General features: G+C 41.2%; 1 protein-coding gene across 2 annotated transcripts in view; it reads left to right on the top strand.

Annotated features, from left to right (window-relative positions):
• The window catches only part of LARS2 (leucyl-tRNA synthetase 2, mitochondrial), a 163,914-nt gene that overhangs the window by 52,432 nt on the left and 87,920 nt on the right, over positions 1–23,562 (top strand). For both annotated transcript variants that reach the window (XM_030811970.1, XM_030811971.1), the window contains exons 6-7: positions 7,479–7,568; positions 19,407–19,550. In XM_030811970.1, coding sequence (XP_030667830.1) covers positions 7,479–7,568; positions 19,407–19,550 — 234 coding nt within the window. The remainder of the gene's footprint in view (positions 1–7,478; positions 7,569–19,406; positions 19,551–23,562) is intronic.

Below are 23,562 nucleotides of genomic sequence, written 5' to 3'. Positions count from 1 at the left end.
CATTAGGTTTTCTGCAGCTTCCTTTTCAAGAATCATTTCTCTTCCAGCAAGAGAAATGAGCTGTCAGAAACTGGCTTTTTTTGTTTGTTTGTTTTTGTTTTTGAGACAGAGTCTCACTCCATCATCACCCAGGCTGGGGTGCAGTGGCATGATCTCAGCTCACTGCAACCTCCACCTCCTGGATTTAAGCAATTCCCTGCCTCAGCCTCCCGAGTAGCTGAGATTACAGGCACCCACTACCATGCCCGGCTAATTTTTGTATTTTTAGTGGAGACAGGGTTTCACCATGTTGGCCAGGCTGGTCTCAAACTCCTGACCTCATGATCTGCCCACCTTGGCCTCCCAAAGTGCTGGGATTACAGGTGTGAGCCAGCGCGCCCATCCAACTCTGGCATTTTTAAACAGCTGGTCATTGAGCACAGGTAGCTGCGTAATGAAGTTTATACATCTGTTGCCACGAAGGTGGGTTTAAAGTTGTTATTTCTAACTGTTTTTTTTTAATGTTTGTTTTGTGAAAACAGAGGATTGAATGTAAGGACTAAAGAGAATCTGTGTTGGGGTGGGGCTGAGGCATGCAGGGTGGATTTGAATCAAGAGCAGGCTTATGAGAGATCCCCCTTAGCATAGTGATCGGAGTGCCCTACAGAAATTTCATACGAACCAAATCATGTTCTTAGCTCCTATTGAAGGCTGTTTCATTAAGTTCTGTAAAGACATAAAGGCAGGACAGGACCCTGTCTTTCACACAGTATTTGGGAGAGAGATGTATTTGGGAGGAACTTCTCTGCAGTGGTTTTCAACCCTGGTCCCACATTAAATTTCTAGAGGGGGGGCCTAGGCATTAGTAACTTTTAAAGTTCAATTCCAAGGTGTAATCAAGTTTGAGAACCAGTGCTTAGTGTAGAGGACTTAGTGGAGAGTGGCCGTCAGTGTCTTCATTCTGGAAGATTTTCTCATGAGCCTGTCTCTCCCTCTTCCAACACCGCAGGTGTACAGAGCTGTGGACTGGAAGCTTGAACCATCATCAGTGAGAATCATCTGATGTAGCCTGGATTGTTATTTTCTCTTTTAAGCTGCACAATAGGAATGCCAAGGCTAGTTTCTCTGCCTTTGAGCTGTATTATGCTTTTAGAGCCCCTCCCCTTTAGAATTAAAGGACCTGGGAAGGCATAAAAGACAAAGCCATCACTAAACATATGTTTCCTTTTGATCTGTTGCAAATGACAAAAGTGCACATTACAAAAGATCAAAAAGCATGTGAACACCTCTCCTCTGTTTCCAAGACTCATTGTTTTGAAGGCAGGAGGCTCACAGTGAGACTTGGGGAGGTGAAGTCATGCCTTGTTGCTAGAAACTGTGATGTGCAGTGGCCGCTCACCTTTCTGACGTGCTTACAGGGCTGCCAGATGATTGACTTGATAAACATGTTGCCTTGGGTTTTTTGTTTTGTTTTGTTAAATTCCTGGTAGCTGACCTAAATATCCTGAGGTTGTGATGCGACCGAAATACATGACAGCTTTGAATGAGCTGTTCTGAAATCTAGGGCCAATCACTGTCAAAGTGGACCGAGAAACCAAGACTAAATCCTGCCCAAGCAGCAGTGTGGGGGTAGAGGCAACCTAGCAGGCCCTCCAGGCCGGAGCTGACTGGGAGCAGCCTTGTGTGGATTTCTCCATGTGGTCATGTGTTTTGGTCTTTCCCTCATAAACACCATCTCTTTTTAGTCGAAAAGCCAATATTTGTTAAGGAGTAGAACACTATTTTTACCCCAGTTCTTTGCTCTCCCTTGTGCCTTACCACAGTAGGCTGATGGGTACATCAGCCCACCTCTGAGTGGTATGGTAATGAAGCCAGCCTCACTCACCCCTGCCATCACACATTCTTTTTTTTTTTGAGATGGAGTCTTGCTCTGTCGCCCAGGCTGGAGTTCAGTGGCACAATCTCGGCTCACTGCAACCTCCACCTCCAGGTTCAAGCGATTCTCCTGCCTCAGCCATCCAAGTAGCTGGGATTACAGGCACATGCCACCACGCCTGGCTACTTTTTGTATTTTTAGTAGAGATACGGTTTCACCATGTTGGGCAGGCTGGTCTCTAACTTCTGACCTCAGGTGATCTGCTTGCCTTGGCCTCCCAAAGTGCTGGGATTATAGGCATGAGCCATCGCACCTGGCCCATCACACACTCTGAGTAAAGCCAAGGGGTGTACTTGATTTTTCCTGCAAGCCCAGCTGTATGCTTTGCACATGATTGCCTTTTAACCTCACAGCAACCCTCTAAGATGTGTTTCATTGCTTCTGTTTTCTAGTAGGGAAATGTGGTGTGGCCACAAACTAGTGAGGATGCAAGGACTTGAACCCAAGTCAGATGGCTCCAGGGTCTTTCCTGAGACACACTCTCCCAGGCTCTTTCCTGGAGCAAGGAGTGTGAGCCTGAGGAGACTTCAGTGGGGCACGTGGAAGGTGGCCGAGTGCTGTGATTTCTTCCTTCACAGACCAGGTATTATTTTATAACAGGAACAGTAAGCTAGGCCTCCGTGCCTCAACCTTCTTAGACTTTACCGTTGATGAATCGCTGTGTCTCAGGAGCTGCTGGCCAGGCTGGCTTAGTTTTTAATTTGTGCAGAGTCATTGAGGTATGGGTGGCAGGTCTCAAAAGATGATGTTTTGAGCCTCACTTGTGTTCTGAGAGAGCTCCGATTGTGTGTTGGGCTCTGTGGTTGCCTGTGAATGTGCAAAATATTTTTAATGCCAAAAACCAGGTATTATAGAATGTAGAAATGCAGCTTGGAGGAACAATTCCAGTTGGAATCCCAGATTCGTAAATTTGGTCTCTTGGCAGCCAGATTGCACTTTCTAGAGCTCAGGAAGATATAAAAGTTGACACTTTTATGTAGATTTATGTGGAGTGTGGCTGAATTACCAATGCTTTTGTAGCTATAACTTTGAATTGCCTGACTTTTGTATTAAAAACAATGGTGCATTAACGTAGGCGTTGGCTTATTTGAAAAGCAGGCCAAAGGAAAAGCCTTTAACTTTTTATTTGACTTCTGTGGTGGCCTCCCTAAGGAGTCTTACCAGTTGGTGCTATCCCACAACTTGTGGGCAGATGTGAGCAACAGGAAGCCCCACCCCACAGACACAGGGCTCCCCCTTGGAGTTGCAGGCAGGGTTCCGTCTTGAATTTGAGTGCTGTGGGGCAGATTCTCATGCATGATCTTTAAACGTTTATTTGTTCAACAACTATTTTATGGGAAGGGATGAACTCATGTTGTATCAAGAAAACCTGTATGCATCTCTGACTTCAAAATAGGAAGTTTACTACACAAATTTATTATGTAGATTTTCCAAGTCAGACAACTACTTGGAGGCACATTAAATGATTTAAAATTTAGATAGTAAAATCAACCACTTATTACCAGTGAATAGCATTATGCGTGCATAATAGAGTTTCAGAATTTTGTCTGCCTGCAACCCCAGACTTGACATGTCTCTCCTCTGGTTGGTCTCTGAGTTGGTAGAAGGCTTAGTGGTCGCATCATGCAGCATTCCTGTGTGCACTGCAAGTCACGCTTAACGGAGATAGGGCTACCCCCGATGGAGAAAGGCAACTCACTTAACCACCTCCATGTTTCCACTTTTGCTCATTGATGTTTAACATGTTATCAGTATGTATAGAATGGCCACCAGAGAGTTGTTTGATTGATGCTTCTTTAATCACCCTGTGATTATAGACTCAAACCGAAGAAATCTGAACTCACAGATTAGGATTTCTCCACTTTGGCGCTATTGATTGACATGTGGGACTGGGTGATAATTTTGTTCTGGGGACTGTCTTGTTCACTATAGGTTTTTAAAGCAGCATCCCTGGCCTCTATCCACTAGATGCCAGTAGCACACACACAACATTCACACTCCAGTTGTGACAAACAAAAATGTCTCCAGTCATTGCTAGATGGTCTCTGGGGAACAAAATTTTCCCGGTTGAGCACTCTTCCTTTAGAGAAGGGAAGAAAGGACTATTAACATCACCTCTGTGGGCACTGAAACCCCTAGAAGACCCTTGTCTACAGAACTGGGTTTTGAATAGGCACTTCCCAGTGAAAATATGAAAATAGACTCTTGATTTCTAGCCAGTTGACTAAAATAAAAGCTTTTCAGCAGTTTAATTTCAGAAAGATGGCTTTGATTATTTTGATTGAGATAAAGCATTAGGAGACTCAAAATAGCTGTTTTTGTTTTGCTTTGTTTTAATGAGCAAATCAGGGAAGGTCCCAGAGGGCTCTGTGACTTTCAGGAGATGTATTTCTAAGTGGTGTCTGTTCCCAACCGTGTTTATGATCCTTGTGAGACTGAACTCCTGGTGAGCCTTGCAAGTGTCGATTCTGGCATTTCTTCATGGAGTGGACGTTACTGAGGGTTGGTTGGTGGCTGGGCCCTGTATGCAGCAGATGGGAATAAAAGGGACAGGAGCACAGTGTCTTCCTCAGGGCACTCCCGGCCTCCTCTGGGCAGGTGAGTCACACACTTCAGTTAGACGGAACTTAATGAGTGCTGTGAATATGCCTGGAAATGAAACCGCCAGTGATTGGAATAATGGTTTTTATTGGTTAATGGTTAGTGGTTAATTGGTTAGTGGTTTTCAAGCTGTACTCTTTTAGCAGTTGAGGTTGCTTTTTCTTCAAATGACATGTGCAGAAATGTAATATAAATAAAATAGATCAGACCCAAATTTGAAGCCAGGTTGAAAGCAGGGGCCTGTAATTCCCCACCCCTCCCTTTACCTCGGAGCTGACACTTCCAAAGAGAATGCCCTTTCATTACAGGTTTGACCGAAAGTAGGCTAATGCTTGGTTGGATGAAGATCAGGTTTTTCCTGACTAGATCTATCCTCTTTTTTTTTTTTTTTTTTTTCCTGAGACAGAGTCTTGCTCTGTTGTCCAGGCTGGAGTGCAGTGGCACGATCTCAGCTCACTGCAAGCTCCGCCTCCTGGGTTCACGCCCTTCTCCTGCCTCAGCCTCCCGAGTAGCTGGGACTACAGGTGCCTGCCACCATTCCTGGCTAAATTTTTTTTTTTTTTTTTTTTTTGTATTTTTAGTAGAGACAGGGTTTCACCATGTTAGCGAGGAATGGTCTCAATCTACTGACCTTGTGATCCCCCTGCCTCGGCCTCCCAAAGTGCTGGGATTATAGGCATGAGCCACTGCGCCCGGCCCTTTTTTCACTTTAGGTAAAAGTGATTTTCAGAACCATCAACCTAGATGAAGATAACAATGCTGTTTCACTGCTGTGTAATTTTTACTCTCACTCTAGGAAGCAGATTCATGGGCTTAGAGAAAAAAATACATACTTGTATATTTTATATACATGTGTATATATAAAATATGTTGTATATATGTTACATATATAATATATATTATGTATTATATATTTACTAAAAGAATTTTGATATTATGAACAACTCAATAGAAAAATTGAGAAAAGAAAGTATTGAACCTCTATCCTTTAGATTTAACAATTCTCATTATTTTCTCGAAATTATTTCACACACTTTTTAAACCTCTAGTGGGTAAAGATTTTTTAAAAATAAAAAGATATATCCACAATGACCAAGTGTAGGAATATTTTTACCATACTACCTCCACCCCTTACCCACATCCCCTATCCCAGTTCATCTTGGGGACAACAGTGTAATAATTTGAATTTTGTGGTGAAACCTACATGAAGGAATCAAATTTGATTCAACATCAGTAGTTCCTATCTCTATCTAGTTTATTCTTCCTTCAACAACAATTTTGGGTGCCTCAATGTGCCAGGACCTGAGCGTACAACAATGAGCAAAATGAAATAGACCAAACATAGCTCCTGCCCTGGGTTTTGTTAACAGTGGAAGTTTTTAAGTTTCTTGTCTAGAAAACTGAGGAAAACAAGTTCTGTGCCATGCTAGCTGGAGGGGTAGCTGGGGAGGAAAAGATGATGGATGAGGATGAATTTGGAGGTTTTGGGGAGCAAGCCCATTGGCAGAGTGCTGGTTAGGTTCTTGAGTTGGTGAAGATCTTTGTGCACGACACCCCTGTAGACATCTGTGAAGCTGGAAGCCAGAGCAGGCTGCGTCGTATGCATGGCTCAGAAATTATGGCTTTTGTGTTGTGGAAGCTGGCCTAGGTGGACAGCTACAAGGTGGGCAAAGCCCTTTGACTGGCTGGTGGTTCACTAGTTGCCTTGAAGTGAGAAGGTAGAGCCAATAATCAGAGTTGAGTTATTTTCCCTTTAAAAGAATTGCTTTCTAATAGTTATTACTCTGCTATTTTTATAAAACAGCACAAAAAAGGACTCAGGAGTCTTACATAAGAAAAATAGCCCACTGGGGGCACAGATGTTTACCTGACACCTTGCTTAGTTCCTACCACACGCCCAAAGTCCGGGTTTGAAGCTGTCTCATTTATTCATCTTAAGGAAGACTGAATTGTTTCCACTTTTGGTAAAAGTATGCCTTCTATCAAAAGTTTATTACAAGGCGTGGTGGCACACACCTGTAGTCCTAGCTACTGGGGAGGCTGAGGAGGGAGGGTCATTTGAGCCCAGGAGTTCGAGACTACAGTGAGGCACAATCACACACCACTGCACTTCAGCCTTGGCGACAGAGCAAGACTTCTGTCTCTTAAAAATAAAGAAGTCTGTTACAAACGGAGTCATTTGAAACATTCCCTCCCATCATTCATTTCTGTATTAATCAGTTTTTGAAGTTAAAGAGCACTAGAAAAGAAACGTGACAGTGTAGAGGTTTTATGCTTATTTGACTTTATCAACTGTAAATTCTGTTTTTAAGAATTCTATAACAAATGTGTTTTTAGGACAGAAAGTAAATTTTGAGAACCTTTGATTTAGGCTTGGAAATATAAACCAAGTGGTTTCTTACTAAGTTTAATGTTTTTAATTGTTCTTCCTAAGTAAACAACAGCCTGATTCACATAATGGAATAAATGGAATATACGAGTCTAAAGGAGCCACTAGGCCCCAGTTTTATGTGGAAACACAAGATGTATTTTCAAATGAGGATCATACTGAGGCAGGCAGATTCCTCTTGAATTTTGTGATTGCTTTCAAAATGAACTACATTTGTGAATAAGCATCAGGCCCCCAGTGTATGTTTGTGCTGACAAAAATGTTAATACCCAATTTTGTACAATGTAATTCACTTGTTAGTGCCATAGTGAGTGGGCAGGAGGTGTGCAAAAGACTTGAAGTTGAGTTTCTCATTGAACATGCTTTCAGAAAGTTGTAGGTGGCATTTCAATGACATCTCTTTCCAGAATAAATTGTGGTTCTCCTTACTTTACAAACTGGTGAAAATATTTTGAGCTGGTAAATATTTTTGTGATTTCATTACTTTTCAAAATTCAGTTGCAAGACTGATGCATGCATGGCTGGGGGGATGTTTATAATGGCCTGTACATTATTTTTCTTCTTTGTTGGCAGGAAATAACTACGTGTTTGCCAGATTACTACAAGTGGACCCAGTATCTCTTTATTAAACTGTATGAGGCTGGGCTGGCCTATCAAAAGGAGGTAAGTTAAAATTAGCTGGACTTTTAAAATTCAGTGAATCTCTTTAGGATACATCATTGTAGTAGCAGTGAAAATGAACGCTACCTCAAGTTCATAAAATCAGTCACAGCAGACCCAGAAGGTAACTACTTCCTACTTAAGTTTAGTGTCATCAAGACAGGGTCTGGACTTCTTTTACCCTTGAATTCTTACCACATAACCTATTGTCTGGTTCCTGTAATGAGAACAAGGAGAGGGCATAAGAAGAAAGAACACAGGCTTCTCAAATCCTAGCTCAGCTCCCTGTCACAGCTGTGTGAACAGCTGGGTAACTTAACCTCTAGGAAACATGGTTTTGTATCTGCTAAATGGGAATGGGGACATTTTCCTTGTGGGGTACTATGGTTTGGATGTCCCCTCCAAAACTCATGTTGAAATTTAATTGCCATTGTGATGGGTTTAAGAAGAGGAAGCTTTAAGAAGTGAATGGGTCATGACAGCCCTGTCCTAATAAGTGGATTAATGTTATTATTGTGGGAATGAGCTCCCAATAAAAGGATGAGTTCAGCCAAATTCTCTGTGTATGTGTGTCATACTCTGACTTGCTGTTCTACTTACTGCTATGGGATAATGCAGCACAGAGGCCCTTGCAAATGTTGGCACCATGCCCTTGGACTTCCTGACCTCCAGAATCAGCCAAATAAACTTCTATCAATAAATTACCCAGTCTGTGGTATTCTATTACAGTAGCAGAAATGGATGAAGACACAGGGTTCTTGGAAAGATTAAAGGTAATAGTTAAAGAACAGCTATCACAGTGGCCTCCTGAGAAATGGAAGTGTTTGTTATGGTGGGAGCTCAATAATGGTAGGTAAGACTTGGAATGGTGGGAGATGAGGCAAGAGCATCATAGTGTGGCCTAGAACTGCCCAGGATGATAGCCACTAGCCACATGTGGTTGCTTAAATTTAAGTTTAAAGTAATTAAAATTAAATAGTATTTAAAAAGTCAGAGCTGGGCACAGTGGCTCACACCTATAATCCCAGCACTTTGGGAGATTGATGCAGGAGGATTGCTTGAGGCCAGGAGTTCAAGACCAGCCTGGGAAACACAGTGAGACCCTGTCTCTACAAAAAGTAGGAAAAAATTAGTCCCAGTTACTCAAGACGGTGAGGTAAGAGGATCCCTTGAGCCCATCAACCTACTGGGGTAAGGCAAAAGGAGAGGAAAGAGCTGAGGTAAAAAATAGTGTTTTATTCCTTAACAAATATTGGCTTTTTGACTAAAAAGAGATGGTGTTTATGAGGAAAAGACCAAAACACATGACCAGATGGAGAAATCCACACTAGGCTGCTCCCAGTCAGCTCTGGCTGGGAGGGCCTGCTAGGTTGCCTCCACCCCCACACTGCTGCTTGGTCAGGATTTAGTCTTGGTTTTTTTCCAGGTAGATCTCTGTCTTAGTTGGTTTGTACTGCTACAGTAGTGCTGAGACCATCTTGGTCAGGGAGACCCTAACCCAGCAGCGCTAGAGGAATTAAACACACACACACACACACACACACACACACACAGAGAAATACAGAGGTGTGAAGTGGGAAATCAGGGGTCTCACAGCCTTCAGAGCTGAGAGCCCCGAACAGAAATTTACCCACGTATTTATTAACAGCAAGGCAGTCATTAGCATTGTTTCTATAGATATTAAATTAACTAAAAGTATCCCTTATGGGAAAGGAAGGGATGGGCCAAATTAAAGGAATAGGTTGGGCTAGTTAACTGCAGCAGGAGCATGTTCTTAAGGCACAGACTGCTCATGCTATTGTTTGTGGCTTAAGAATGCCTTTAAGCGGTTTTCCGCTCTGGACAGGCCAGGTGTTCCTTGCCCTCATTCCGGTAAACCCACAACCTTCCAGTGTGGGCTTTATGGCCATCATGAACATGTCACAGTGTTGCGGAGATTTTGTTTATGGCCAGTTTTGGGGCCAGTTTATGGCCAGATTTTGGGGGCTTGTTCCCAACACAATAGAATACTTGAGACTGGTATTTTAACAGTTTTAAACAGAATTTAAACAGCAGAAATGTATTTCCTCATAGTTCTGGAGGCTGGGAAGTCCAATATCAAGGTGCCGGCCTCTGGCAAGGGCCTTTTTGCTGCATCATCCTGCAGTGGAAGGTGAGAAGGCAAGAGAGAGGGAGAGTGTGAGGGAGGGAGCAAGGGGGAGCTTAACTCACATTTTTTTTTTTTTTTTTTTTTGAGACAGAGTCTTGCTCTTGTTGCCCAGGTTGGAGCGCAATGGTGTGATCTCAGCTCACTGCAACCTCTGCCTCCCGGGTTCAAGCAATTCTCCTGCCTCAGCCTCCTGAGTAGCTGGGATTACAGGCATGCGCCACCACACCCAGCTAATTTTTGTAGTTTTAGTAGAGACGGGTTTCTCCATGTTGGTCAGACTGGTCTCAAACTCCCAAACTCAGGTGATCTTCCTGCCTCAGCCTCCCAAAGTGCTGAGATTATAGGCATGAGCCACCATACCCAGCTGAACTCACTTTTATAACAAGCCCACTCTTGATAACTAACCCACACCTGTGCTAGCAACATCAATTTATTCATGAAAGCAGAGCCCTCATGACCTAATCACCTCTGAAATGTCCCACCTCTTAACACTGTTGCATTAGGGATTAAGTTTCCAACGCATGAACTTTGGGGGACACATTCAGACCATAGCAATGTCCTTTTATTGGATAGCTATTTTCAAATTGGCCTTAAAACAGAAAACATTGCTATTAGCATTCTGTTTCTGTGGTTTATTTCAAAATACAAATTTTTGGAATAAACTTTATAAAGTTAACTGACTTTAGAAATATACTTTGTAAAGCATATTTAACCAAAATAACTCAGGTAAATGAACATTTAGGAATAGTATTTGAGCAGAGCATTACTAAACATAGCTGGAGTGTTTTAAGTCTTTTGTTCTTAACAAGCACTGTCCACCAAATGTTCAGTTCTATTGCAAAAAGAATCTGCTTTGCTTTCACAAAACAAAAGTATTTTCAGCTGCAAATATGAACATAAAGACCTCTACTTGGCAGAAAATTAATTTCACCTTTTGAAAAACATTTTCTTAAAACTCTTTTTAAAAAAGTTTTATTCCGTGGATGTAGTTTTAGAGGGTTTTGTTGTTGTGGGGGTTTTTAAATTAATATATCATAGTTGTACATACTTTACATGTGATATTTGATACATGTATACAGTGTGTCATGATCAAATCAGGGTAATTGGGATATCCATCACCTCAAACATTTATCTTTCTTTGTGTTGGAAATAATTACATTTCTTCTAGCTATTTTGAAACATACAATAAATTATTGTTAACTGTAATTTCCCTACTATATTATCAAATGCTAGAACATATTCCTTTTATCTAACTGTGTTTTTGTACCCATTAACCATTGTCTTTTTATCCCCCCCTCTCTCCCCTTCCTTTCCCAGCCCCTGGCAGCCACCATTCTACACTCTACATCCATGAGATACACTTTTTTAAGCTGTCACATATGAGTGAGAACATTTGATATTTGTAATTTCTATGCCTGGCTTATGTCACATGGTAACCTCCAGTTCCATTCATGTTACTGTAAATTAGAGGATTTTATTCTTTTTTATGGCCAAATAATATTCCATAGTGTGTATAGACCACATTTTTAAAATCCATTAATCCACTGATGGACACTTGGATTGATTGATATCTTGGCTATTGTGAATAGTGCCACAATAAGCATAGGAGTGCAGATATCTCTTTGGTAATACTGATTTCAATTCCTTTGGATATATACCCAGCAGTGGGATTGCTGAATCATGTGGTAGTTTTGTTTTTAATTTTACAAGGAACCGCCTCACTGTTTTTCATACAGTGTATGAGGGTTCCCCTTTCTCCATATTCTCACCAGCATCTGTTACTCCATCTTTTAATAGAAGCCATTTTAACTGAGTGAAATTATGTTTCATTGTGGTTTTGATTTGTACTTCCCTGATGATTAATGATATTAAACATTTTTTTCGTATACCTTTTAGCCATTTGTATGTCTTTTTTTTGAGAAATGTCTATACAGGTCTTTTGCCTATTTTCTAATTGGAGTATTTGGATTTTTGTTTGTTTTTTGCTATTGAGTTATTTGGATTCCTTATATATTCTGGTTATTAATCTCTTGTCAGATGAATAATTTGTGAATATTTTTTCCCCTTCTGTAGGCTATCTCTTCACTCTTAATTGTTTCCTTTGCTGTGCAGAAGCTTTTTTGCTTGATATAATCCCATTTGTCTGTTTTTGCTTTTATTGCTTGTGCTTTTGTGGTCTTACCCAAAAAAAAAAATGTGTCCAAGCCAATGTCCTGTAGTGTTTCCCTAATGTTTTATTCTAGTAGTTTCATAGTTTTTGGTCTTATATTTAAGTCTTTAATCTATTTTGAGTTTATTTTTATATGGTGAAAAATGAGGATTTAGTTTCATTCCTCTGTATATGGATATCCAGTTTTCCCAGCAACATTTATTAAAGAGACTGTCTTTTCCCCAGTGTATGTTCTTAGAACCTTTGTCAAAAATGAGTTGACTGTAAGTGCATGGATTTATATTTGGGTTCTCTGTTTTGTTTTATTGGTCTGTTTGTCTCCTTTTATGCTAGTACCATGCTTTTTGGGTTACAATAGTTTTTTAGTATAATTTGAAATCAGGTAGTGTGATGCTTTCAGCTTTGTTCTGTTTTTGCTCAGGATTGCTTTGGCTATTCAGGGTCTTTTGTGGTTCCATACAGATTTTAGTGTTGTTTTTTCTATTTCTGTAAAGAATGTCATTGATATTTTGATAGGGATTGCTTTGAATCTGTAGATCACTTTGTGTAGTTTGTGCATTTTAACAATATTCTTCCAATCCATGAACATAGTATATTTTTGCATTTTTTGTTTGTCCTTTTCAGTTACTATCATCAATGTTTTGTAGTTTTCCTTAGAGATCTTTAACCTTGCTTAAATTTACTCCTAGGTATTTTATTTGTAACTCTCATAAATGGGATTACTTTCTTGATTTCTTTTTCAGATTGATCATTGTTAACATACAGAAATGCTGCTGATTTCTGTGTGTTGATTTTGTATCCTGCAACTTTACTAAATTCATTTATCAAGTCTAAGTTTTTTGGTTGGAATCTTTAGGTTTTTCTAAATATAAAATCATGTTGTCTGCAAACAAGAATAATTTGACTTCTTCCTTTCCAGTTTAGTTGCCATTTATTTCTTTCTCTTGCCTAATTGCCCTGGTTAGGACTTCCAGTACTATGTTGAATAAAAGTGATGAAAGTGGTAATCCTTGTCTTGTTCCAGATCTTAGTGGAAAGGCTTTCAATTTTTTCCCATTCAGTGTGATACTAGCTATAGGCTTGTCATATATGGTCTTTATCATGTTGAGGTGTGTTCCTACTATACCCGATTTGTTGAGGTTTTTTTTTTTTTATCATGAAGGATGTTGAATTTTATTGAATGCTTTTTTAGCATCTATGGAAATTATGTGTTTTGGTCCTTGATTCTGTCATATGACATGACATTTATTGATTTCTGTATGTTGAACCATCCTTGCATCCCTGGGATGAATCCATTGATCATGGTGAATGATCTTTTTAATGTGTTGTTGAATTCTGTTTACTACTATTTTGTTGAGGATTTTTGCATCTCTATTTATGAGGGATATTGGCCTATAGTTTTCTTTTTTGTTATGTTTTTGTCTGGTTTAGATATTAGGGTAATGCTGGCTTTATAGAATGAGTTTGGAAGAATTCCCTCTTTCTGGAAGAGTTTGAGAAGAATGGGTATTAGTTTTCTTTAAATGGTAGAATTCAGCAGTGAATCCATCAGGTCCTGGTCTTTTCTTTGATGGAAGACTTTATATTACTGCTTTGAACTCATGACTTGTTCTATTCAGGTTTTCAATTACTTCATGGTTCGATCTTGGTAGGTTGTGTGTGTGTCCAGGAATTCATCCATTTCTTCTAGGTTTTCCCATTTGTTGATGTATAGTTGTTCATAATAGTCTGTAATGATCCTTTGTATTTCTATGGTAAAAGTTTTAATGTTTCTTTTTCTGTCTGTGATTTTATTTATTTGGCTCTTTTTTTCCTAGTCTAGGTAAAAGTTTGTTGATTTTGTGTGAGTTTTCAAAAACCAAGTTTTTTATTTTGTTGGCCTTTTCCTTTTTTTTAGTCTCAATTTCATTTATTTCTACTCTGATCTTTATTATTTCATTCCTTCTACTAATTTTGAGTTTGATTTGTTCTTGCTTTTCTAGTTCCTTGTGCATTTTTTATCTGGAGTTGCTTATCTGGAGTCCTCTTGATGTCTCTTCAAAGTTCTTTTTCCTGTATGGTACTTGTTGATTATCAGTCTTGTGCTGGTATTTAGCCTTGGATGGTGGATATAGTTATTAATGGTTTATTATGCTGGGACATTCTAGGGAATGAGGATGAGTCCCCTAATTTATGAGTCTGTCTTTAGCTGTCTACATGAATTTAGTAGCAGCTGGTGATGGTGCTAATTTACCCACTAGGTAAAGCTAAGTTTGCAGCATGGCCTTGGCTTCAGGAAGCATACTGAAAGAATTGCTACACACTGGCACCTCTTCCACGGTACCTCCTTGTGGCTTTGGAATGTGGTGACAGTAACAAACGGTAGCCTTGTGGGCTACCCCTGGACTCAGTCCAAATTCAGGCCCATTCTGGATGGAATAGAGCAAGATTGATTTTGAGAGCTAGATACTTTATAAGACCTATGTGATGTTCCTTAGTTAAGCATGCTTTGTGAAGAAAGAAGCTAACAGACCTTGAAAAAAATCAATACCCTAAAATATGTATTTTACTAGCCTTCTGGAACCTGAAGCTGACAGTATATTCAGAAAAGGTCTTTGATAGTTTAAAAAAAAAAAAAAAGAAACAGAAAGAAAAGAAAAGCAGAGCTTGAGGAGAGAGAGGCGGGGAAAACAATAGAGAGTAGCCAAGGGCCGGAGGAGTGATACGCTGGCCAAGAGACAAAAGCATGCTGATGGTGGGTGTGATCTAGAAGGGACAGGCACCCTGTGTGAAGGGTGAGGCAGGGAGGCAAGGCAAGGAGGATCTGAGGGAAGAGGAGGAATGGTAACAATGAGATGAGAGGCGTGAGGGTTTGGAACAGTAGGGCTGGCTGGGGCAGCAAGCACCACAGCTGCTGTGTCACAGATTGGAAAGCTGATAAACACAAAATTAGGAGAATACTGCCCACATGATCCCCAAGGGAGCCCGAAGTCACCTACACCTCCAAGAGCCTAATGGCAAAGAAGAGTAGAGAGGAGACAAAGATCCCTGCTCCCACTGATCACTGTGCAGATTTGACCCTTTATGAACATGGCTCCTTTGTGTTTGTAATTGTGTTATGAGGTGCATTTTTAAAATGCTTCCTAAATGCTTCCCACAAGTCACTCAAGCAAAAAATATTAGTCCTAATGTTTAACCCTTTAACACGTGGGGAAATTACCTTATTTGGAATGTCCAATTCTGTGATATTCCCAGATAACTATTGTGAGGGAAGCAGTGGGTAAAATCGACCCAGAGCTCAGTGTGTTTGCAGGTGTTTTAGTGATTTCAGTGTTAATTTAAGGTTCATTTCAATACAGGCTTGACTTTATTTTACAAATAAGGCTAGTTAACTACAAAGGAACATGGAATTGGCTTCAGTAGGTGATAGACAGCATAAATGCCAACCAGGGAAATGAATAGAGTCAGTGAAGTTGCCCAGAAATTATATCCTATTCATAAGACTGTGCTTGCTTAAAAATCAGCATGTTCATTCAAGTAAATGTTCAAAATGTGGAAATCCAGGATTGCTGGATGAGGGCAGCTATTGATAGAGACAGTTGTCCAAGAGAGGAGACCTGAGAAACGGGATTTAGGAAGCAACTCCAGGGCTTCAAGGGGTTGCAGGTGCTGTGCTCCCTGAGCCTGAGGGCCCTGGATTTTGACAACTCCTAATTTAACCACTTTTGGAAAGTCTGAGCCTGAATCTGCAACTCTGTGGCTGAGGTGGATTGGAGTTCTGGAAAGAAATCATGTGGATTCTCACAGATGATGCATCTTTTGAGACACTATTTCTTTTGGTGTTTTTCCCCTTCCCCCCAAGTCTTTCATGAGGGGGATAAATTGCCTTTGTGTTTTGCTTTTTTTTTTTTCTATCCTTCAATGCCTGGGTTTTATTATGATGTGGAAACCTCTTAGGAGCACACCTTCCTCATTGTATTTTGTAACCTAGAGCCTGAGAGATGCCAGGCCATGTGGGAAATGTTGATAAGAAAATACAGTCCTATTTGTTCTTGCAATCTGCAGTACCAAGTGTTCACTTCTTCCAAATCCTCTGAGGCTTGCCGGGGACAAGAGACAGAGGTGGAGGGATATACGGTGCTCTTTGTCTACCTTTCTTTTATATTTCATACAGTTTTAGTTGTGCATGAGTTGTCTGGAGTGGGGAGATGCCTCTTGAATGAACTGTCTACATTACTAAGCAGTACTTGGTCCTTTCTTTCTACCTGTTATTTTAAGTGGAACCCTTCCAGAACCTGCGTACACTGTGGGTAGAAATGTAAGTTGCTATAGCCATTATGGAAAACATTATGGAGGTTCCTCAGAAAATGAAAAATGGAACTACCATATGATCCAGCAATCCCACTTCTGGGAGTATATCCAAAGGAACTGAAATCAGTGTGTCGGAGGGATATCTGTACACCCATGTTTACTGCAGTGCTATTCACAGTAGCCAAGATATGGAATCAACCTAAGTGTCCATCAACAGACGAATGAATAAAGAAAATGTGGAGTATATACACAATGGAATAGTATTCAGCTTCAAAAAACAGTAAAATTCTGTCATTTGGGAATGACAGGGATGAATCTAGAAGACATTGTGCTAAGTGAAATAATCCAGGCACAGAAAGGCAAATATCATGTGATCTCACTTTTATGTGGAATCCTAAAAAACATTGAACTCATAGAAGTAGAGAGTAGAATGATGGTTACCAGAGGCTGGAGGGGTAGGGGTGGAGCAAGGGAATGGGAAGTTACTGTCAGGAGTACAGAGTTTCAGCTGGACTGCAGGAATACATTTGGAGATCTACTGCACAGGAGGGTGACTCTAGTCAGTCATAATGTTTTGTATATTTCAAGATAACTGAAAGAGTAAATTTATCACCACAAAAAATGTTAAGTAAGTGAGGTGATGGGTATTTTAATTGCTTAATTATTCTACATTGTGTACATATATCAAAATATCACACTGTATTCCATAAATACAATTATGATTTGTCAATAATTGTTTTAAAAGAAATAATTAAGACTGGGTGTGGTGACTCACTCCTGTAATCCCAGCACTTTGGGAGGCTGAAGCAGGCAGTTCACCTGAGGTCAGGAGTTCGAGACCAGCCTGGCCAACACGGTGAAACCCTGTCTCTACTAAAAATACAAAAATTAGCTGGGCATGGTGGTGGACGCCTAGAGTCCCTGCTACTCGGGAGGCTGAGGCAGGAGAATCACTTGAACCCAGGAGGCGGAGGTTGCAGTGAGCTGAGATTGTGCCACTGCACCCCTGCCTGGGTGACAGAGTGAGACCCTGTCTCAAAAAAAAAAAAAAGAGAAGAAGAAGAAGAAGCAGAAATAATTAAGTGGTACCCTTCTCTCCAACCCCCTAATACAGGCAGGGATAATAGATAAGGAAATGGACCTTTGGTTCATTAAAGTTTTTAGGTCTAAGGTACTTTAGTCCCGTATTTTGTCTCTATGTGCTTATTAAGTCAAGGCTTTTAGGAACCCTATCTTAGAAGGGAAACAAATGCGTGTCTTTCCCACCCAATTCTAGAATTCACATACTTAAATTTTCCAATGGGGGTACTGCTTCTAGTTGTAAAATCGCAGCCCACAAATTACAACCCACAGATGGGTTAGCCTCCCCTCACCCCTACTTTTTATGTAACTTTTAGACATGTCTCTGGATCAGTCAGGATCCCAGCAGGAAAGAGAGAGCACACCCAAAAGGAATCATTGAAGATAATTTGATGAAGGACTATTTGTGTGGAGTTCAGGGAAACTCAGAAGGGACGGCAATGCGTTTGACCCTGGCAGCAGAAGGATGCCTTTGCTGCCTGTAGGCTGCAGGGGCAACGTTAGGGAGCAGTTAATAGAACCTGGGAGAGCAGTAGCTTTAGCAGTAGGAGAGACCTGCCCAACAGAGGTGATGACCTTCACTAGAGGCACATGACCCCTGCCAGCCTATGGCCAGGAAGCAGCCAGTATGCCTGTCATTGGTTGAACCCAACCAGAAGATAAGGGTCCAAGGGAATGCAGGTCACAGAGGTCAACTTCTTGGGCCACAGATCAGGGCAGGAAGAGGGTCTGGAGGGGCAAATGGGTAATAGTGAACACAATCTCTTATTAGAATTGCTTATTAAAAATTTTACGGCTAGGCCTGGTGGCTCACACCTGTAATCCCAATACTTTGGGAGGCCGAGGCAGGTGGATCACCTGAGTTCAAGAGTTCTAGACCAGCCTGACCAATATAGTGAAATCTCATCTCTACTAAAAATACAAAATTAGCTGGGCCTGGTGGCACATGCCTGTAATCCCAGCTACCCAGGAGGCTGAGGCAGGAGAATTGCTTGAACCCAGGAGGTGGAGGTTGCAGTGAGCCAAGATCGCAACCATTGCAATCCAGCCTGGGCAATAAGAGCAAAACTCTGTCTCAAAGAAAAAAAAAATTACAAAAAATGTGTATGAAGTCAGGATATTTTAAGTCCCCAACACACCCCTCTGTACTCATTCCCTTCTTTGTACCAAGTGGTACCTGAATGTCATAAAGGTGTGAATGTAGATGGCAGAGGTATTTATTTTAAATGAAGATAGACACTAACTAGAACTCTGTGGAGATAATGAATCTTCATAATAGTTAAGACTACATGTTTTACCTGCTCTATCAGCTGAATGAATCCGTGGAGACAGAGCTCAGAAGAGCTACCATTGTGAGGGCAGGTATTAATTGGTAGAAGGCACAACAGAGTTTTCTAGGGTGCTGGAAATGTGCTTTATCTTGAAATGAGTGATGGTTACATGAGTATATAACTGTAAAAATGTATCGTTGTACACTGAAGATTTATTTCCCTAAAATAATCCTATTCTGTCAAATTTTAAATAGGTACCATTTTTTCTTCTTTTATTCTGCTTGCTAAAATTTTCCGTCTTATAAGTTCGTCCTTTCATATAAGATACCAAAGTTGACTTAGACACATCCTTAAAGGCTTCCTTCCCAAGCCTATTCTAATAAGATGGAAGCACAGAGGAAATTAATGTGTTCTTTGTACAACTTGCAAGTGGTTTCTTTACCAAGCAGTACTCCACGGAGCAGAGCCATTGCATTTGCAGGCCCTCTCCCATGTAAGAAACCTCAGGATGGTCTCATAAAATGAGTACTCACTTAGGTCAGGTGCAGTGGCTCACGCCTGTAAACCCAGCACTTTGGGAAGCCAAGACGGGTGGATCACGAGGTCAGGCGTTTGAGACAAGCCTGGCCAACATAGTGAAACCCCATCTCTACTAAAAATACAAAAATTAGCCAGGTGTGGTGGTGGGCACCTGTAATCCCAGCTACTAGGGAGGCTGAGGCAGGAGAATCACAGGAACCTAGGAGGTGGAGGTTGCAGTGAGCCAAGATCACACCACTGCACTCTAGCCGGGGCGACAGTGCGACACTGCGACACTCCGTGTCAAAAAAAAAAAAAGAGTACTCACTAGATTGTGCCATTTTGTTTCATGAATTATACAGGCCCTGGTTAACTGGGACCCAGTGGATCAAACAGTGCTTGCCAATGAGCAGGTGGATGAGCATGGCTGTTCATGGCGTTCTGGAGCAAAGGTGGAACAGAAGTACCTCAGACAATGGTTTATTAAGACAACCGCTTATGCAAAGGTGAGTGTCAGCCTGGAGGCTCTCCACTAATGCCTTGCATGCTGGCAGGCAACACCAAAGGCTTCTGGGTATGAGAGAACCTCACTGTTGGGGGGTGAGCTCTAGGAAGGGCTTGGAGCCATGGATGTACAGACAGGAAGCAGCTGAGCCTCATCACTCACTTAGCTGGTGATGGGCTGGTATCTTCAACTGTAAGTCAAGTATAGCACCTAGAGGTCATTGTAGGCCATTGTTTGCTGATGTTTCAACTTACTGCCACAGAGGTCAAAAATCATCCATAATTATATCAGTGATAAAGCTTTAAAAAAGAGAGAGGGGGGCTTTTAAAAAAAGAGAGAGAAAAGTGTCTTCAACTGTGTAGTTCTGATGAGACCTCCAGAAAGATAGAATGAAATCTCAGATAAGTAAATGGACTTTTGGTTTATTAACTTTGGTGCATGTTTTTCCCACCCAACTCTAGACTTCACATGCTTAAATTTTTCAATGGAGGTCCAGAAGAGATATCTAAAAGAATTGAAGAGATGTCTGGCCCCCATGAGAAAAGGCCAAGTGAAAAATGAACTAAGCCAGGCGCTAAAGCTTGATAAAGTGGTTCCTGGGCCTTAGTTTTCTCATCAATACGATGAGCAGGTTGGACCAAGCAGTCTTTAAGGTGCCTTCTAGCTCTTCCATGTTCAGAGATTCAAGGCAAAACCAATGATTGAAAGCAGGGGCTTGCTTATTAAGTCACCAAGAGCCTGGACAAAAAATCAGTTCTGTAGGTACTGGAACCACTCTGTGCAATGTGCCCTTTGAGCTTACCAAGTTTCAAGGTGCTGGAGTTGAGGAGTCACTCCCTGAAACTCCAGAGAGAAATGATTTAAGCAAATTAGGGACATTCACATGGCAATTTGGTGACCTTTGTGTTCTTATGCATATATGAGACTGGACATAAGTAGGGTCTGAAAAGGTAAAGGCATCATGAAGGACTACTTATGGTATGTCACGTTGTTCTTCCCCTGTGGTAGTCACCATAAGAAGCATAGTTGTCCCCTTCCATGGTGGCCTGTGAGTTGCTTTGTGGGTATTGACTGAAATGGACTCTGGGTTAGATCCAATACTGTCGTTCTTATATACAAAGAAAGCACAAGGTTCTCAATAACCCGTGGTCACTACAAAACTTTGTGAATTAGAATTGTAGGACACCAACTCACAATACCAATGCCATACAGAAATATGACCTCTAGTTTCCTCACATAAAAGACATGTCTTAAATGAGGTTGTTTTCCCATTTTCATTTATTCTGAATGCAGCAGAGAATAGCATATGGATTTGGAGAAGTGCTCATTAGAACTTGTTAACATGGTGCCTTGCTCCTTTTAAGCACAGCAATATTGGAGACTGAATGTGAAGAACAAAGCTGAGGATGTTGCATTCTCTATTACCCCAAGCAGTGGGAGCCCCTATCTGCTGACAGTTGGGGTCCACTACATTACCAGGAGGGATGCTTGGTTACCTCTTGGACCTGTCAGATTATTCTGTTACAGGCATTGTTGGAAAGGCCACCTAATTAGCTCTTTTGTTTTGACCTCTGCCTCTAGTTGAAAATGTAATAACCTAACTGAGGAGCATTATTCTTTAAATTGTCAGCTGTGAATTTTCAACTGTTCAGTGGAAATGGTTAGTTACCATGGTGACTCACCTGGTTCTTGCTGAACTCCTGTGCAGATGTATTGAAAAAACTGTCTTTTGAGGTCAGCACTTGGTTTACTCTGAAAATCTGGAGAAGAGGGAGAGCAAGACTCCATGAAGCCTAACAGAGAATATGCTATGGGGCTGAGAACAGAACAGAGACACAGACATGAGGGGGCTGTGCAGTACTGGAAAACATTGGCATTATGACTCAGCCAAGGGTATATAGTTGAGACCCCCAAAAAGGCCATGCGTTAGAGTAGGGATGACACCCTAAGACTAACGACAAAATCAAAATAGACTCATTTTAATAAAAAATGAAATAAGCCTAAGTGGTTCAAAAGGAACTTCCAGAACAAAACTCAACATCTTTAAAGGGAGACAATGTAATCCAGACTCCCAAGGTTGTATCTGCAATGTCCAACATATAATTAAAAATTACTAGACTTGTAAAGAAGCAGGAAGTTATGGCCTAAAATCAAGGGGGAAAAAAAGGCATTCCAATAGAAGTAGATCCTGAGATGACCCAGATGTTGGAATTAGTAAATAAAGCCAAAGACATCTATTATATAAATGGTCTGGGACTTAAAGGAAAACATGGTCTAATGAATGAACAGATGGGGAATCTCAGGAGAGAGTACAAACTTTTTTTTTTTAATGAACCAGTTAGAAATCTAGAATATAAAAGTTTAATATCTGAAATGAAAAATCCACTCTTTGGGGCTACAGAGGGATAAGTAAGGGTTAGGTAGACATGAAACTTCAGGGAAGCTCCCCCCTCACACACCTACGTAGTGAACAGCATGTGTAGTGGCCTTAAAACAGAAAAGTATATGATGGGTTTGAAAAACTGAAAGGACACTGTAGCTTAAGCTAAAAGAGCCAAGCAGAAAGGCTCAAGATAGGGCTGGAGAGATGTTTAGGGGCTAGATCAGGCAAGGCCTTTAGGTCTTAAGGAATTTGCACTTTAACCATGGGGACCATAGGAAACCACTAAAGGATTCTAAGGAAGGGAATGGCATGGTCAGATTTATGTTTTTATAAGATCACTGTGGAAGGAAGGGCAAGTGTGGATGCAGAGAGACCAGTTAGAAAGCTGTTGCCATGGTCCAGGCACACAAAATTTAGACGTGGGTGAGAATAGTAGAGAGAAGTGGGTAGGTTAGAAAAATACTCAGGTGGCAAAATCCATAGAGCTTGGTAATAAATTGGAAGAGAGTATGTAGGAGATGGTAACATCAAGGAAACCGTGGCTTGAATAGCACGTGAATGGTTAAGCTGCTTACTGGGATAGGGAGTCCTGGAAGAGACATAGTCCTGACCCTTTTCAGTTTGAAATGGCCAGGAGATATTTGAGTAGAGATATGAAATAATAGGGAAATTATTATTTGGATTATTTGGGAAATTAGGTCCAAAACTTCAAAGATTGAGTGAGATAGGACATCTGTTTTAAAACCTGGTATGACAAAAATCATCTTGAGTTAGTGAAGAAGTCCTGCTATATAGATAAGGCTGAGATGTTGAATCAGTTAGTAATGCTTTCAGCTGCAAGCAACTGGAAACCTGAGAAACGGTGGCTTAAACAAATGGGAAATTACTGTACCCACATAACAGGCCGCCAAGACTGAACTGGGATATGGTTCTGAGTTGTCATCTCAGTAGTTCTCTTGGCCCTTTCTTCCTGTCACCTTATGGCGAGATGGTTGCTGCAGCTCCAGACATTGCATCTCCATTCAGAACAGGAAGAAAAGGGCTGGGCACAGTGGCTCATGCCTGTAATCTCAGCACTTTGGGAGGATGAAGTGGGAGGATCACTTGAGCCTAGGAGTTCAAGGCCAGCTTAGGCAATATCGAGACCCCAATTTCTACCAAAAAAAAAAGGAAAGAAGCAGAAGGGGCAGTGCCAAAAACTGTTCCTTTTATCTGGAAAACAAAAACTTTCTCAAAAATCCCCAGTAGAATTCCACTGATATCCTGTTAGTCCCAAGTGTGTTTTGGCCACCTCCAGCTTCGAGGGAGACTAGGAAAGCAGGCTTGGGCTTTTTAGCTTCTGTAGTTGAGCTGGAGGGGGGAAGAGGATGGGCAGTGGGTGCTGGGATAGGCAGTGAGCTGTGCCCGCACAGTTATCTTTAGAGCTTTGTATTTGCATCTCGTTTTGCAGCTCTGTGGGCTGCCTCTGTGATGTATGACTGTGGTCTTCTTGGGAGCATGGCTGTGAAGGAGGCCTCCTTTCATTCACTTAACTTCCTAATTTTAAAGACAGTGCCTGATGTGAAAATTACAGAGAACCCAGCAATATAAAGATGCTTTATTCAGGCTGTTCTGTGATATATTTGATTTT

Source organism: Nomascus leucogenys, chromosome 4 (genome assembly GCF_006542625.1).
Source record: "Nomascus leucogenys isolate Asia chromosome 4, Asia_NLE_v1, whole genome shotgun sequence".
NCBI lineage: Eukaryota > Metazoa > Chordata > Mammalia > Primates > Hylobatidae > Nomascus > Nomascus leucogenys.
This window is presented reverse-complemented; position numbering and strand designations above follow the sequence as displayed.